General features: G+C 40.0%; 2 protein-coding genes across 5 annotated transcripts in view; both read left to right on the top strand.

Annotated features, from left to right (window-relative positions):
- Positions 1-16301, top strand: part of GGPS1 (geranylgeranyl diphosphate synthase 1) — a 58956-nt gene that overhangs the window by 34512 nt on the left and 8143 nt on the right. For all 4 annotated transcript variants that reach the window (XM_054022332.1, XM_054022330.1, XM_054022333.1 and 1 more), the window contains one exon: positions 14539-14609. In XM_054022332.1, coding sequence (XP_053878307.1) covers positions 14539-14609 — 71 coding nt within the window. The remainder of the gene's footprint in view (positions 1-14538; positions 14610-16301) is intronic.
- TBCE (tubulin folding cofactor E) overlaps positions 14561-16301 on the top strand; it is a 91682-nt gene continuing 89941 nt past the window's right edge. Inside the window, exon 1 of the mRNA XM_054022324.1 lies at positions 14561-14609. The gene's annotated coding sequence lies outside the window, so the exon portion shown is untranslated. The remainder of the gene's footprint in view (positions 14610-16301) is intronic.

The following is a 16301-nucleotide window of genomic DNA, read 5'->3' as shown; positions in this document are numbered from 1 at the left end:
GAACACAAGTTAACTTTATGCAGATGGTATTAATGCTACTAGAGTTTCAAGAGGAAATCTTAACATTTGGCAGAACATCAGGATTTAAAAAAACTGGCAAATCAGAACTCCTGTACGTAAGTGTGTGCCCTGATCTATGGAAAGATATAAAAGAGAATTACAAATACAAATTGGTAACTATTTCTGTAAGATACCTGGGAATACACATTCCTAAAAGCTAGTAAGACTTATAATAATTATGCTCCATTGATTTAAGGGTATCAAGATGTATCTGGAAAATTGGTCAAAATACAAAATTTCATAGCTAGGCAAAATTGCATCAGTTAAGATGAATATCTTACCTTAAATTAACATCCTTTTCCAAACACCTCTGGTTCTAGTTCTGGGCAGTTTCTGATTAAACTAAATTGAGTAAATAAGAAATCCAGGGTTAAGCAGTGTAGTTTACAGAGACCATGGCAAAAACTATTGACGCTATCAAACATTAAGCGCCATTTATAAAGCTAGTCAGATTAGAAACCTAATGTACTAGCTAATGCCAAACCCTAATAAGCAGCAGGTAGACACAGAATGATTTCATTTTGAGGGATCAAATTTACCCGATTCCCTGGTTAAAGAAATCTTTTATAGGCCAGAATCAATGTATAATCACCCTTTTATGAAAGCAATAGTAGAAACTTGGGATAACTTATTTAGAAAGCTAAGCCATTGCTCATAGTAGATAATATGGAATTTAACCCCAGCAAAAGCCTGGGAAGTTTTGATGTTTAGGAACTTATAGGTATATCAACTTGGCCGACTGTTTTGAAACCACACATTTTGATTGCTTGATGATACACAACTCACCAAAATTCCAATATATCAATACTAATAATTGAGAAATTTGCCAACCCACCCATGCAAAAAGGCAAACCTAAGCAGAAAACTGATAGAATTTGAAAAACTATTCACTACCTCTGTGAAATACAAAAGATTACTCTCCATTCTATATAAAGTAATCTCTAGCTAGCTTAGAGGAAATAGCTATGTTAATGAAAAGATGGAAAGTTGATGGATGCATAGAGACAAACTTTTGACTACTTATGAAGGGAGAAATCCCTTTAACAATAGCCAAAGTTAATATCAAAATTAAGATATTAAAATAAGGAAGGAGAAAAGTTTATTATGTAGAGTTTTGATAGGAAAATTTATAAACAGGTCATGCATCTAAATGTAAGAAAAGTGGAAATTTGTAGATAAACATGAGATGAAAGACTTTAACTGATACTAGCAAGTAAAAAGAAAGGACACAGTAGAAAAACATCAACCACCATGTGATCAATGTCACTAAGTTTGAAGAAAGTGACTAGTAGCAGGACTTGTCAATACAGCTTTAGGGATTTCCATACACCAACTTAGTTGTATATTTGTATATAATACTAAGTTTATCTCTAGATTGCTGTTATAAAAGAATGGAGTTGTTAATTTTTTTTTAATGCTGTTGCTGACTTGAACCAAATGCAAGGAGAAGAATCCTATAGATGCTCCTTATGCAACCAGGCCATGGCCCTGGGTAGCTACCTCAGTTAGTGGAGAAATCTGCTTTTTAAGAGTTGTTTTGTAGGCTTAATTCTTAAGAACAGTAGGGAAAATTCTGGGTGGGGGTGTTGTTCAGTTGTCCTCTTCAAAGTCGTATGAAAGTTGCTGAAGTGCTACAACTATCCACACATTAGCAATATAACTCATGATCCTCTAGGAAGAGGAAGATGGGGGTTGGAGGCCTGAGGAGCAAGAATTATGAAATGCCAACCATATTGTGAAAGAGATCTACATCTACCCTAAAAGATGATGTGGGAAACCCATAGAAAATGAGAGCGAAATGGGCATCCAATTATTAGACTAGTACCTGGAAAACTTAATCCTCCTTTCTTAATGCTATGGTTTTATTCCTACTGTGCCCTAACTTGTTATAGTAGTGATGGTGATTCAAATATTGCATGTTTCATATGTTTGATTTTTATTTAAGCTAGCTAGCTTTCTCTTATTTAAAATACTTGTATTTAAAATAATAAAATTGGAAGAGTGGTCTTCCTATCCAGAACTTCTACTTGTTTAAGTATTAATAATGCCTTTTGATTTTTCAAATAAAATTAGGTGGCTGGTAGTGTTCTGATGGCAACAAGCTGATTTTAACCAGGAATTGTACGGCTGTAAATGTACTGTGGTCTGCCTTGCCTTATAATAAGCTCTTTCTACTCTGAAGAGTAGACCACAATATGCCTTGAACTATATAATCGCTCTGGTGTCTGGCTTTTCCCAGAGTGACTGACAGAGCAGTAATAATACACAGTGCTGATTTTTTTTTTTTTTTTTAAGACTGAACACATCTGGTAAAGACTTTAAAATCTAAAACTACTCTCCTTTTCCTTTCACTCTCCCTGAAATAAATTCCCAGTGCCCTTTAAGACATCTGTTTCAGACCTGTCAGTTTTCTATCTGTATGTTTTCCTTCAATGTCTGTCTCTTTTCCTCTATTTGATTGCTTGCCTCCTGCCTGGACAAGGTAGTGGCATGCTGTTGTGCATAAACTTGAGTTATATTAGTATGGCCTTTCAGAGGCTTTTCGTTCCTTGCCTTTATGCTATAGCTGTCAGCATTTTTCAAAAATAGGGAAATGGAGCAAGTACACGTAACTAAACTATGCCAGTATCCCTGACTTTACTGACTCCTTAGAACAGCAAGATGGAGAGATGCAATGGTGTTTTTTCAAAAAATGGGTCACAGGAAATCTGTGCAAATAAAGGGAAAGATGAATGCTTTTCTGTACAGATGGTGTTCTCTTTCTCCTTGAATACAGTGTCTAGACAGCCTTACTGTTTAGGGTAGACTAGTCTAACAATTCAAATACTTGTCTAGGACAAGTGACTAAAATATGCTAAATTCTTCATATAATGTAGTGGTCCATCTAGATTTCATACTAATGCAGAGCTGTATATCTCATGATTAAATCAGTTATTGAACATTAAATGTTCTGTAAGCTGATTTTTAGGAAACCTGCTTATAACAGCAGAAGTAGCTGCCTAATGCATTAAAACCAACTATTCTCTCTGTTGGCATGTAATTCACTAAGGAGTAAGCAAAGTAAACAATGTTGCTATGGGTTTGGTATAGTAGGTGTCTAACAGCACTGCAGTAAAATTACTTAAGTGCAATATTACCTTTGAATAGTCCTCCCCATAGAAGTATTGAAATACTTAACCAGCAGACAACACTGTTCACTAAATGTACACAGCTGTAGGATATAGTCAGTATCTTGAAACTGCAGACTTGGTGGTGTGTTTTGGTTTGTTTTTTCCCCCAGCAGCTGTTTAGTTTGATCTGCTCCAAGAAAATCTCTTAGAAAATTAAAGCACCTTGTTGGAGAACTCTTAGCTCGTTTATCAGGAAATGTGAAAACTTACAGCACATAGCTGAAATGTGCTTGCTTGTCCCATTTGTTGAGTGGTACAAATAAGTTTGTTATAACTAGAGTCCTCTTAATGTGACTGAGGACCAATTTGAAAATTGTATTTGCACTTAAGTGTGTACCTACAGCTGTTACAGTGAACACAGAAATAGCTTATAATGAGAGGTAGGTGACTCTCATTTTTTTAATTTGTGCATGGTTTCATTGTCTTGTTTCTAGTCTATTGCACTTCATCTTGTGCATTAGCATGATGACTTTACTCTTAATCATAATATCAATCATAAGACATCTGTGTACCCTGGCAATTTTAATAGCCACCATATAGCATGGGGTTATTCAACAAACAGTGCTGCAGGTGAACAGCTCACTGAGCTGTTCAATGCAAAACAAAAGGGTACCTTCCATTCAGCCTAAAAGAAAAAAGAATAGACACCCGACTTACATTTTGTGTCCATTGACTCCAGCAGATCATCACTTATTGCCTCTCAAACTGTCCTGGACTACTTTCCGCACAGTCAGCACTGGCCAGTGGTGGCATACATTGTCCTCAAACTCCCTGTTATTACCAGCGTCTCAAAAAAAAACATCAGTAGCATACCACCAAATTCCAAAAACTTTGACTCTTTTACAAAGCTTATTATTGAAGCTTCAAAGAAGAATATCACCCTTGGTTACAGGAACTTCTTTATGCCATCATGGAGTTGAGAGAGCAAAACGCTCCTAAGGGTATATGAAGCTACTGGTGACCTGGACTTAGCCACAGCTCTCCTGGAATTGATGATGGAGTCTACAACAGTGGTGCCCAATTTTATTACACAAGAGGGCCACGTAAACCTAAGCACAACCTTGTGTGGACCAAACAGATTCTACATATTTTAATAAGATTTAAAGTCACCTGTACTGATTTATATTTTAAGTTAAACTTGTTTCATATATATTTAGATAAACAATACTGTACGTAGGTTGTTTCTATTTACACCTATGTAAACTAAAATGATATAAACATGGGGTTGTCTGTGGGTGAGGACTGGCCTGCCTCCCAAGTCCTCTGAAAGCGAGAGATCATTGTCCAGGATGGGTTGTAGATCACTGATGATGCTTTGGAGAGGTTTTAGCTGAGGACTGTAGGTAACGGCCAGTGGAGTTCTGTTGGTTTCTTTCTTGGGCTTGTCTTGCAGCAGGAGGCTTCTGGGTACACTTCTGTCTCTGTTGATTTGTTTCCTTATTTCCTCGTGCGGGTATCATAGTTTTGAGAGTGCTTGGTGAAGATCTTGTAGATGTTGGTCTCTGTCTGAGGGGTTGGAGCAAATGCAGTTGTACCTCAGCGCTTGGCTATAGACGATGGATCATGTGGTGTGTCCAGGATGGAAGCTGGAGGCATGAAGGTAGGCATAGCGGTTGGTGGGTTTTCAGTATAGGGTGATGTTAATGTGACTGTCGCTTATTTGTACCGTGGTGTCTAGGAAGTGGACCTCCCATGTAGATTGGTCCAAGCTGATGTTGATGGTGGGGTGGAAGATGTTGAAATCGTGGTGGAATTCTTCCAGAGTCTCCTTCCAGTGGGTCCAGATGATGAAGATGTCATCAATGTAGCATAGGTAGAGAAGGGGCATGAGTGGACGAGAGCTGAGGAAGCATTGTTCCAGGTCAGCCATAAAAATGTTGGTACCATGTGGGTGCCCATAGCGGTGCCACTGGCCTGGAGGTATATATTGTCACCAAATTTGAAATAATTGTGTGTGAGGATAAAGTCACAGAGCTCAGCAACCAGTTGTGCTGTGGCATCATCAGGGATACTGTTCCTGACAGCTTGTATTCCATCTGTGTGTGGGATGTTTGTGTAGAGAGCCTCTACATCCATGGTGGCTAGGATGGTGTTTTCTGGGAGGTCACCAATGCATTTTAGTGCAGTAAATCTAATGCTAATAAATCTCCTTTTTAGTATATTGCATTGAAGCAGGCTACGGGCCCACCATGCTCTGGTGGGTCGTAGGTTGGGCACCCGGTCTACAAGATGACAACAATGGACAGCAACAGTGGAGGCCACAGACTTCATGTACTCAAGCTGTAAAGTGTGGACCCTTCTGTGAAGTGGTGCCATTACATGTGTGCATACTGCAAGTCACTGTTAGCAGCATTGCTAGCCACCTAATTCAGAAATTATTATAAGCTGACAAAACAAAAAGAGGCAAAAACACCTCTTACGGAATTCTGCCCACGAAGTGCCCGTTTGTCAAGTCTGTCAATCCTTTACAAGAACTGAGATTGATGCTGGCATTGATGGCATTCTTCCAGACTTCCTTAGATACTTGCAAACTGGATGGCAGCGCTACTTACTGTAGTCATCACCACCAGCAAACTCCCAACAGCTTCGTGACAATCATAGAATCGTAGGACTGGAAAGGACCTTGAGAGGTCATCTAAGCGAGTCCCCTGCACTCATGGCAGGACTAAATATTATCTAGACCATCCCTGACAGGCATTTGTCTAACCTGCTCTTAGAAATCTCAAATGATGGAGATTGCACAACCTCCCTAGGCAGTTTGTTTCAGTGGTTAATTACCCTGACGGGAAGTTTTTTTTTCCTTATGTCCAACCTAAACCACCCTTGCTTCAATTTAAGCCCCATTGCTTCTTGTCCTATCCTTAGAGGTTAACAAGATCAATTTACCTCCTTCCTCTTTGTAACAACCTTTTATGTACTTGAAAACTGTTATCATGTCCCTTCTTTTCTTCTCCAGACTAAACAAACCCATTTTTTTTTTTTCAATCTTCCCTCATAGGTGATGTTTTCTAGACTTTTAATCATTTTTGTTGCTCTTCTCTGGACTGTCTCCAATTTGTCCAAAACTTTCCTGAAAGGTGGCCCTCAGAACTTAACACAGTACTCCTGTTGAGGCCTAATCAGTGTGGAGTAGAGCAGAAGAATTACTCCTCGTGTCTTGCTTACAACACTCCTGCTAATACATCCCAGCATGTTTGCTTTTTTTACACATATTACACTGTTGACTCCTATTTAGCTTGTGATCCACTATGAACCCCAGATCCCTTTCTGCAGTACTCCTTCCTAATTTCCCATTTTGTATGTATGCAACTGATTTGTTCTTTCCTGAGTGGAGTAAGTTGCATTTGTCTTTATTGAATTTCATCCTGTTTACTTCAGCTTGGTATCGTCCATAAACTTTAATTGTACTCTCTATGCCATTATCTAAACCAATGATGAAGATATTGAAAAGAATTCTGCGGGACCCTACGACCTTCTCGTAGCTCCATCTTAGTTGTATTTCCCTAGTGTGTTTATGAGGTCATGCGAGACAGTATCAAAAGCCTTACTAAAGTCAAGATGTGCCACATCTACTGCTTCCCCCATCCACAAGGCTTGTTAACCTGTCAAAGAAAGCTATTGGGTTGGTTTGACTTTTTTTTTTTTTTTTTTTTTTCTTGACAAATCCATGCTGACTGTTACTTATCACCTTATTATCTTCTAGGTGTTTGCAAATTGCTTAATTATTTGCTCCATTACCTTTCCGGATACTGAAATAAACTGACTGGGGTCCATAATTCCCCGGGTTGTCCTTATTTCCTTTTTTTTATAAATTGGTAGTTTATTTGCTCTTTTCCAGTCCTCTGGAATCTCTCCTGTCTTTCCTGACTTTTCGAAGATAATCACTAATGGTCATATCTCCTCAATCAGCTCCTTAAGTATTTTAGGATGTATTTAAGCAGGTCCTGGTGACCTGAAGACATCTAATTTGTCTAAGTAATTTTTAACTTGTTCTTTCCATATTTTAACTGATTCTTCATTTTCACTGTCATTCACTATGTTAGATGTCCAGGCACTACTAACCTTTTGGTGAAAACTGAAATGAAGTCATTTAGTACTTCTGATATTTCCACACTTTCTGTTACTGTTTTCTCCCTCTCATTGAGTAATGGGCCTGCCCTGGGTCTTGCTCTTGCTTCTCATGCATTTGTAGAGTGTTTTCTTGTTACCCTTTGTCTCTAGCTAGTTTAATCTCGTTTTGTGCCTCGGCCTTTCTAATTTTGTCCCTACACACTTATTTGTTTATAGTCATCGTTTGTAATTTGACCTAGTTTCCACTTTTTGTAGGACTTTTTTTGGTTTGTTTTTTGAGTTTTAAGATCATTGAAAATCTCCTGGTTAAGCCAGGGTTGTCTCTTGCCATACTTCCTATCTTTCCTATGCATTGGGATAGTTTGCTCTTGTGCTCTTAATAATGTCTCTTTGAAAAACTGCCAACTCTCTTGAACAGGCTTCACCCTTAGACTTGCTTTCTATGGGATCTTACTTACCAAATCCTGGAGTCTGCCTTTTTGAAATCCATTATCTTTATTGGGCTCTTTTCCTCCTACCATTCTTTAGAATCTTGAACTCTATCATTTTATGATCACTTGCACCCTAGCTGCCATAAGCACTGACTCCGTGGGTGCTCCAGGGCTGGAGCACCAATGGGAAAAAATTAGTGGGTGCTCTGCACCCACCAGCAGCCAAGCTCCCCTTCCCTCGGCCCTACCTTCTCCCCCTCCCCGAGCGTGCCGCATCCCTGCTCCCCCGCCTACCTCCCAGCGTTGCCCTCCCGGCCTGTTTGGCGGCGCTTAGCATGCTCGGGGGGTTGGGGGGAGGAGCAGGAACGTGGCGCGCTCAGGGGAGGAGGCAGGGCGGGGATTTGGGAAAGGGTTTGGAATACTGGCAGGGAGGGGGCAGAGTTGGGAAGGGGCTGGAATGGGGGTGTTGAAGGAGTGGGAAGAGGCAGGGCAGGGGTGGGCCTCGTGGAAGGGATGGCGTGGGGGTGGAGCCAGAGGCAGAGGTGGGGGGTCGAGCACCCAGGGGAAAGAGGAGAAGTCGGCGCCTATGCTAGCTGTCTTCCATTTTGGGTTTCAAATTCTCAACCAGTTCCTCCCTATTTGGTCGAAAACAAATCTTGAACAGCCTCTCCCCTAGTAGCTTTCTCCACTTTCTAAAATAAAAAATTGTTTCCAATACATTCCAAGAACCTGTTGGATAATCTGAGCCCTGCTGTGTTATTTTCCCAACAGATATCTGGGTAGTTGAAGTCCCCCATCACCACCAAGGTCATTGCCATTTTAAAACCTGGTGTGACTGGGGTCGTGGGGGGGGTGGGGAGAGAAGGCAGCTGAGGTCACTCAATTAGGGTGATCTGCAAAGAATGAGTAAGATAATCCCCAAAACTGGTGGATATTTTCTATGTTTAAATTTACCAAGCCAGCACAAAACAGTTTCTTTATTACCTCACTGGCTGCCCAAAAGCCAGCAACACAGTTCCCTTGAAGTAATCCAGCCTCGGGCCTCCAGCCAGGTACCCAAGTCAAATATGATGATTTTGAGAATCTTATTTCACCATATAAAAGAAAAGGTTCTACCAATCCCAAAGGATCAGACACATTATCTCCCAGGTTAATAAATATTCCAGATGTTATCCAAATACATGCTTATAGCCAATTACTATTAAGTAAACTAACATTTATTTAAAAAGAAGAGAGTATGGTTAAAAGATCAATATACATACAGACATGAGTTCAGTTGTTGAGGTTCAGATTTATAGCAGAGATGGTAAGCTTTATAGTTGCAAAGAGTTCTTGTAGATTTTAGTCCATAGGTTATAGTCCAATGTCCAATATCATATTCAGGGCAGACTAGTCAGCACTGGGATCTCAATCTTGTATCTTAAGATTCTCCTGCATTGAAGCCTCAAGCAAATGTGAGATGACAGGATCAGGACCCATAGGTCTTTTTATACAGTTTTCTAGCAGCCTGTTTACCCATACAGTCCTCGGTAAACAATAAGTTTTTGATGTAACTTTCTGTTTCCTGAACACCACCAGTAATTAGTTACACAAATTAACATAGGGCAATTTATTCATTACAGTCTATTACAAACTTCAAAGAAACATATAGACAATGACTTATTTCACCCAAGATTCATCTAAATGTTAATATTCCCTTTTGATTTCTGAATTAATAATGATAGTGACAGACAGAAAATGTCTGTTTACATGGCTATCCTCTAAGATACACACAATTAGTTATAACCTCTCATTCTTTAACAATACAGGTTTGCATTTCAAAGTTCTAGCCTATCTAGCCCTGAGTAGCCTTAATTACCATTTCTAACATGTTTCTACAGGCTGACTCTGGGTTAATTAGCCTGCAGGATGCTTAACCCTTTCTGGCCACGTGTTACACTCTTCATAAGATTCGTTGCAAGTATATAACAATGGTAGAAATAATGATTTGGATGATTATATTTTAATTACACAATGTCACACCTGGAAAACCATTCAATAACCCCGAAAGCTATTGCCCTATGTATGTTGTACAGAGGAGAGAGAAATTACTGGCGCGAGCAATCCTGGCTAGGCAGATTATGGTTCCTCCAGCATAGGCAGGTTTCAGGGCAGGGCAAAGCTGCTGTGACCAGTTGTTTGCACTGACTACACATATTGAGGCCAGCTTTCAGCAGAAGCTTAAAACAGCTGCAACTTGTCATCAGCCTGTGACACTATCTGGCATAAGGGGCTCTGCTGAAGCGATCCAACCTCTTCAGTGCAACCAGATGTTTTGATGCACTAGGTCAGTGTTTTTGGACAGAACGTTCCATTTCCATCAGCAGTCAGGTTGGCAAAAAGCAGAGTCTGTACATTGGCCTCCCAAGGGATCAGTTTATTCCATGACTAAGTACTGTGTACCTGTTCAGGGAAAAAGCTTGCATAGAGACCTGGTTGATATCCAACTAAATGTCTCAGACTTGTAACTGGTACCCTGAAGTCCATTGTACTGCCTTGGTTTCCAGTCCTCACAAACATCCTTCCTCCAACCAGCCAGTGAGAGAGGAATATGTTGCATAAGTACAAGAAAGCTGTTACTAACCACAGCTCCCACTCCATGACCTCACACTTTTTTTCACCTGCCTCACACTTGTCTTAAGCCCCTCTGACCATTCAGAGCATCTAGAGAAGCTCTTCTGTTATCAACTTCAACCCTGGCAGATGCAATGGGCAGGCTCTGACATAAATAACATACATCATGAAGATGATCCTGGTTTCTTTAAATCTCTCGTGGTTTCTTGCTCTGCTAAAGACAATGGATGACTATCAGCCTTATTGGGATGTTACATGGATTGCGTGCACCTGATGCACTAAAGAAGAATCAAGTATTTGCCACAGCATGAATGCGGAGACCTCCAAACTGTCAAACACTGTGAACCAAGTGCCTCACCTTTTCATTTACAGGAGCTATAGCATCTCCTGAAGCCCTCAAATGGATTTCAGACCTTTCGATTAACTTGTAAATGTTCCTATTTCAATATGAAAGATGATTACTTTTGTGAACTGCTCTGAAGGAAACTCATCTGTATGCTATTCTTCAGGTTCTGCAGTGTGAGTACCATGGTAGCTTTTAGCTGCTGCTGTTTTGAAGTTTGGGACCAGAAGGACGTTTACTTTCCCGTATCTTTGCACAGGATGGAGAGAGAACTCCTCTCTTTGCTCCCTAGAACCCTCAACATGGATATGGGGCACTATGTTTAGTGCTTTACCCCTGTGCTCATCAACAGGTTCCAGAGATAGTTTGGAGGAGAGCAAACCCCCCTGACGGGTAGATTACCTTGAGTAAGACCCCTACCACAGAACAGGTCAAGAAGCCAAGAGACAGTGGATTTGGAGGGGAAAGTAGAAGCCTCTCTCCTCTGAATTAAAAAAAAAAAAAATAAATCCATGAAACAGCCAGGTGGGGAAGGGGAGGCAGCACCCCTCACTGGTCTCCCCCAGCAGAGAAGAGGCAGAGTGAGGACTGGAAGGGACCTGATTCCTTGTGTGTGTGTGAAGGAGCAGGGGACAGGAGGTAATGGGGATTCCTAGTCTCCTGAAGAGAGAGGACTGTGGGAGTAGCTAGGCTGAGACAGGGAAGCAGGGTTGCTTACCCTGTTCCCTTAAGGAAACTTGGACCATGTGAGTTGAGTTTGGAAGAGGCATGCTGTAGGGATCCTCAGACCAACTCCCCCACAAAATCTGTGACCTGGAGCAGATAAGCTGAAAAGACAGCACAGATTGCCCTCTGCCTGCTGGGAAGACAACTGAGATCGCCCCCCCACCAGCACAGGCTAGCCTGGGAGGGCTGGTAGGCACAGTGAACTTTGTCATACCCAACATCCTCCCATCTTCCATGGGAGTAAAAGAGCCAAGAGCAGCTGGGTCTTTAAAGAAAGGGGTGGCTGATCTTTTCCTCCTGGGAGTGCATGCACAGCAAGAGGCTTTGACCCCCTCATGTGCAAATTCCCAGTGCCCCATGCTGTTCATACTCCCTGGTCTGGGTAGGTCCTTCACAGAGCAGTTGGAGAGACGCTCTTTAACTTAAAGAACAAGGAGTACTTGTGGCACCTTAGAGACTAACAAATTTATTTGAGCATAAGCTTTCGTGGGCTAGAACCCACTTCATCGGATGCATGCAGTGGAAAATATAGTAGGAAGAGATTATGATTATATATATATATATATATATATATATATATATATATATATACACACACACACACACACAACATGAAAAAATGAGTGTTGCCATACCAACTCTAATGAGACTAATCAATTAAGGTGGTTTATTATCAGCAGGAGGAAAAAAAACTTTTGTAATGATAATCAGGATGGCCCATTTCAAACAGTTGACAAGAAGGTTTGAGTAACAGTAGGGGAAAAATTAGCATGGGGAAATAGTTTTTACTTTGTGTAATGACCCATCCACTCCCAGTTTTTATTCAAGCCTTATTTAATGGTATCCAATTTGCAAATTAATTCCAGTTCTGCAGTTTCTCGTTGGAGTCTGTTTTGAAGCTTTTTTGTTGGAGAATTGCGACTTTTAGGTCTGTAATTGAGTTCCCAGGGAGGTTGAAGTGTTCTCCGACTGGTTTTTGAATGTTATAATTCTTGACGTCTGATTTGTGTCCATTTATTCTTTTGCATAGAGACTGTCCGGTTTGGCCAGTGTACATGGCAAAGGGGCATTGCTGGCACATGATGGCATATATCACGTTGGTAGATGTGCAGGTGAACAAGCCTCTGATGGTGTGGCTGATGTGATTAGGTCCTATGATGACGTCCCTTGAATAGATATGTAGACAGAGTTGGCAACGGGTTTTGTTGCAGGGATAGGTTCCTGGGTTAGTGTTTTTGTTGTGTGGTGTATGGTTGCTGGTGAGTATTTGCTTCAGGTTGGGGGGTTTCTGTAAGCGAGGACTGGCCTGTCTCCCAAGATCTGTGAGAGTGAGGGATCATCCTTTAGGATAGGTTGTAGATCCTCGATGATGCGCTGGAGAGGTTTTAGTTGGGGGCTGAAGGTGATGGCTAGTGGCGTTCTGTTACTTTCTTTGTTGGGCCTGTCCTGGAGTAGGTATTCTTCTGGCTCTGTCAATCTGTTTTTTCACTTCAGCAGGTGAGTATTTGCTCCAATCCCTCAGACAGAGACAAACACCTACAAGATCTCTATCAAGCATTCTTAAAACTACAGATTCACAGACTAACACAGCTATCACTCTGAAATCTTTAACTTAAACAGTCAAACTTTAAAACACTTGCAGGATGCTCAGAGGTTGGTCATTGTCCCCAAAACTAATTTAGTCATGTGAAATTAATCTGTTTCAAGTTCTTTAATTTTGCTCTGCAAGGAATAGGGTAAAAACAGTCTGAAACCTGACTCTGGCATGCCCAGCTTTGTGGTTTGTATAAAGCTATTTTCCCAGGAACTCTTAGTAAGAGCTGTATTTACAGAGATGCTTGACTTAATATGATTTTGAAATTGTTCCATCAGGAAGCTGAGCTCAGGATAACCTGAACTATATGTTCGTATTAAGATATCTGTTTTAGTGTTCTCCCTAATTGAACTGGCAGTTGCTATTCATTCCAAAAATATATAGGTATATGCATATTAATATGCATTAAACTAATTAAAATTTAATTTTTCCTACTTTGTGTTGAAACAGATGTTAGAATGATTATTAGCTTAGCTCCTCTAAAAGTGAAATTTGGACTCTAAATCTTCTGTCTTTCATCTTTCTCAGAAAAAGGTGATTGCTTGCCCTATTTTGGTTAATTAATTCTGAGAATCAAATATTACTATTAGTGGTTTTTGGGAGCGATTTCCAGAACAAATAGTTTTATAAAACTTCTTAAAAAAATTTCCCTTCTGTTCAAAATGTCTATTAAGGATCTCTTTGGTATTGGCTCTGTCAGACTATTTCTGCTGCCCAGTTGCTTACCTTTCTGTTGCCAACGAACCTCATTGAACTAGTTAGTGGATTTCCAATGCGATGCAGAAACGGAAATAAGTCAAATTCCACTTTTGTTGTCCTGAGTGGAATACAGACTACTATGATGGCAGTTAGCCCAGGAGAAAAATAAGACTGGTATATTGTGGGAGGACCAGCTGCAAATAAAGGGATGATCAATAAATAAAACATGAGATCTGTGCACTAGCAGAAAAGATGTTTGATAGTTAAATGATTGATCTGACTCTGAAACCTTGTTTTATAACTCTTGTTACATATCCCAAAAAAGTCCTTAATGTTGACAAATTTAGGTTTATAAAATTTGTCAGTTGCTGTCAGATTTATATAAACTACAGACTTTCAGTCTGCCCTTCATCCACCATGGTCAACTATAAACTGTTTTACCAATTTAATTACAGCGATGTCTAAATATAACTTACTGTAACTGATAGCAATATGTAGTGTAGCATTGTTTCTAGATAGCACCATAGATGTTTAACGTAAGGCCACTGATATGACTAAGCAAGATGCTGCTTATTCTATATGTTATGGAAGCCGTCCACCTTTTCCCACTTCCAGCAGTACTTAAGCTACTATAATCTGCCAACTTAAGTCAAAACTCATTGGGGACATTGTTACTGATCAACTTTTGTTCTTATTGAACCAGTTGTTCTTATAGTGGTGGGTGGTAATTGTTAGAAATAGAGGCATGGAATTATTGTACAGGTATTTGACTTTTTGTCTATTTGATCTTATGGAATTTCCTTCCTCAATATTTAAACCTTTTTTTAACAGGTAAACAAGTGAGAACCAAACTGTCACAGGCCTTTAATCACTGGCTGAATGTTCCAGACGATAAAATACAGGTACCAGTCACTTTCTCTTTATTGGTTAAAAGAGGAGGTATTTTTAAAACTATAAGAGATACAGATGACGGATTCCCTTAGTTTAGATAGCATCGAATACTGATAAATCCCGAACTCTTCCATTTATTTTTTGCCGAAGGTGGCTTGGCTTGTTGGAAAGTAGTTTCCTATGCCTTGCAGCCTTGTGAATTTAATGTTCATAAAAAGGAAAACATCTGCTTATTAACATTACTCAAAATGTTACTTTTTTGTGTGTAACGTGTTTCTCCAAAATGTGTATTTAACCTGTTTATCTTTAAAGGTTGTAATTGAACAGCTATCACTGTCCTCCTCTCGATCCCTTAACACAGCACTTTCAGTGACCTGTCTGAGAAACTAGCCAATTGCTCTGCAAATCATTAAGCACAGTGGGTTGGGAAAGGGCCATTTATTGCTTGATATTTCCCATGTCAAAATCACAAGCCAACGGCTGTATGAAGTCTTCAATAACTAATCAGTTGTTTGTTGTGTGCCAGTTTTGAGCAAAGCATCTAGATGATGATCATGTTGCCTCTCAGTGCAGAGATGGATGGTTACCAGCACACCCTAGTCAGACGCACTGAACCAGGGATCAGGGTTCTTCCACCTAATATTCAGTTCCTGGCAGGTGTCACTTCTGACTACATGTCAGGAACCCTCAGTGTCTGGCTGTGTGCCCCCACCATGTGGCTCTGTCAAGTCAAACATTCTTTTCAGAAATCTAGTCTGCAGTGCATTTTTTTTTCTAAATTAACTACATCTAAGGTATAAAAGCTGCTTCTCGCCAAATATTATCTGACAAGATAAATTCTCCAACTCTTATTTCTGACACTCTTATCCAGCCAGTCCATACGTTGATTTCATTAGTGACCATACTCCTGTACTTCAATATTGAGGTTCTTGTTAGGCCTGTCAAGCGATTAAAAAAATTAATCGCACTGTTAAGCAATAATAGAATACCATTTATTTAAATATTTTGGATGTTTGCTACAGTTTCAAATATACTGATTTCAATTACAAAACAGAATACAAAGTGTACAGTGCTCACTTTATATTTTTATTGCAAATATTTGCACTGTAATACTATTTATTTTATTTTTCAGTTCACCTACAAGTATTCAAAAATAAAACAATGTAAAACATAAATTCACTCAGTCCTACTTATTGTTCAGCCAATTGCTCAAACAAGTTTGTGTACATTTACAGGAGATAATGCTGCCTGCTTTTTCTTTAGTGTCACCTGAAAGTGAGAACAGGCATTCGCAGGTCACTGTTGTAACCAGGGTCGTAAGATATTTGTGTCAGATGTGGTAAAGATTCATATGTCCCTTCAGGCTTCGACCACCATTCTGAGGACATGCATCCATGCTGATGACTGTTTCTGCTCAATAACAATCTAAAACAGTTCAGACCGAAGCATGTTCATTTTCATCATCTGAGTCCGATGCCTCTGGCAGAAGATTGATTTTCTTTTTTGGTGGTTCGGGTTCTGTAAGTTCCTCATCAGAGTGTTGTTTTTATAAGACTTCTGAAAGCAAGCTCTACACCTCGTCCCTCTCAGATTTTGGAAGGCACTTCAGATTCTTAAACCTTGGGTCAAGTGATGTAGCTATCTTTAGAAATCTCACATTGGTACCTTCTTTGCGTTTTGTCAAATTTGCAGTGAAATTCTTA

Source organism: Malaclemys terrapin, chromosome 3 (assembly GCF_027887155.1).
Source record: "Malaclemys terrapin pileata isolate rMalTer1 chromosome 3, rMalTer1.hap1, whole genome shotgun sequence".
Lineage (NCBI taxonomy): Eukaryota > Metazoa > Chordata > Testudines > Emydidae > Malaclemys > Malaclemys terrapin.
This window is presented reverse-complemented; position numbering and strand designations above follow the sequence as displayed.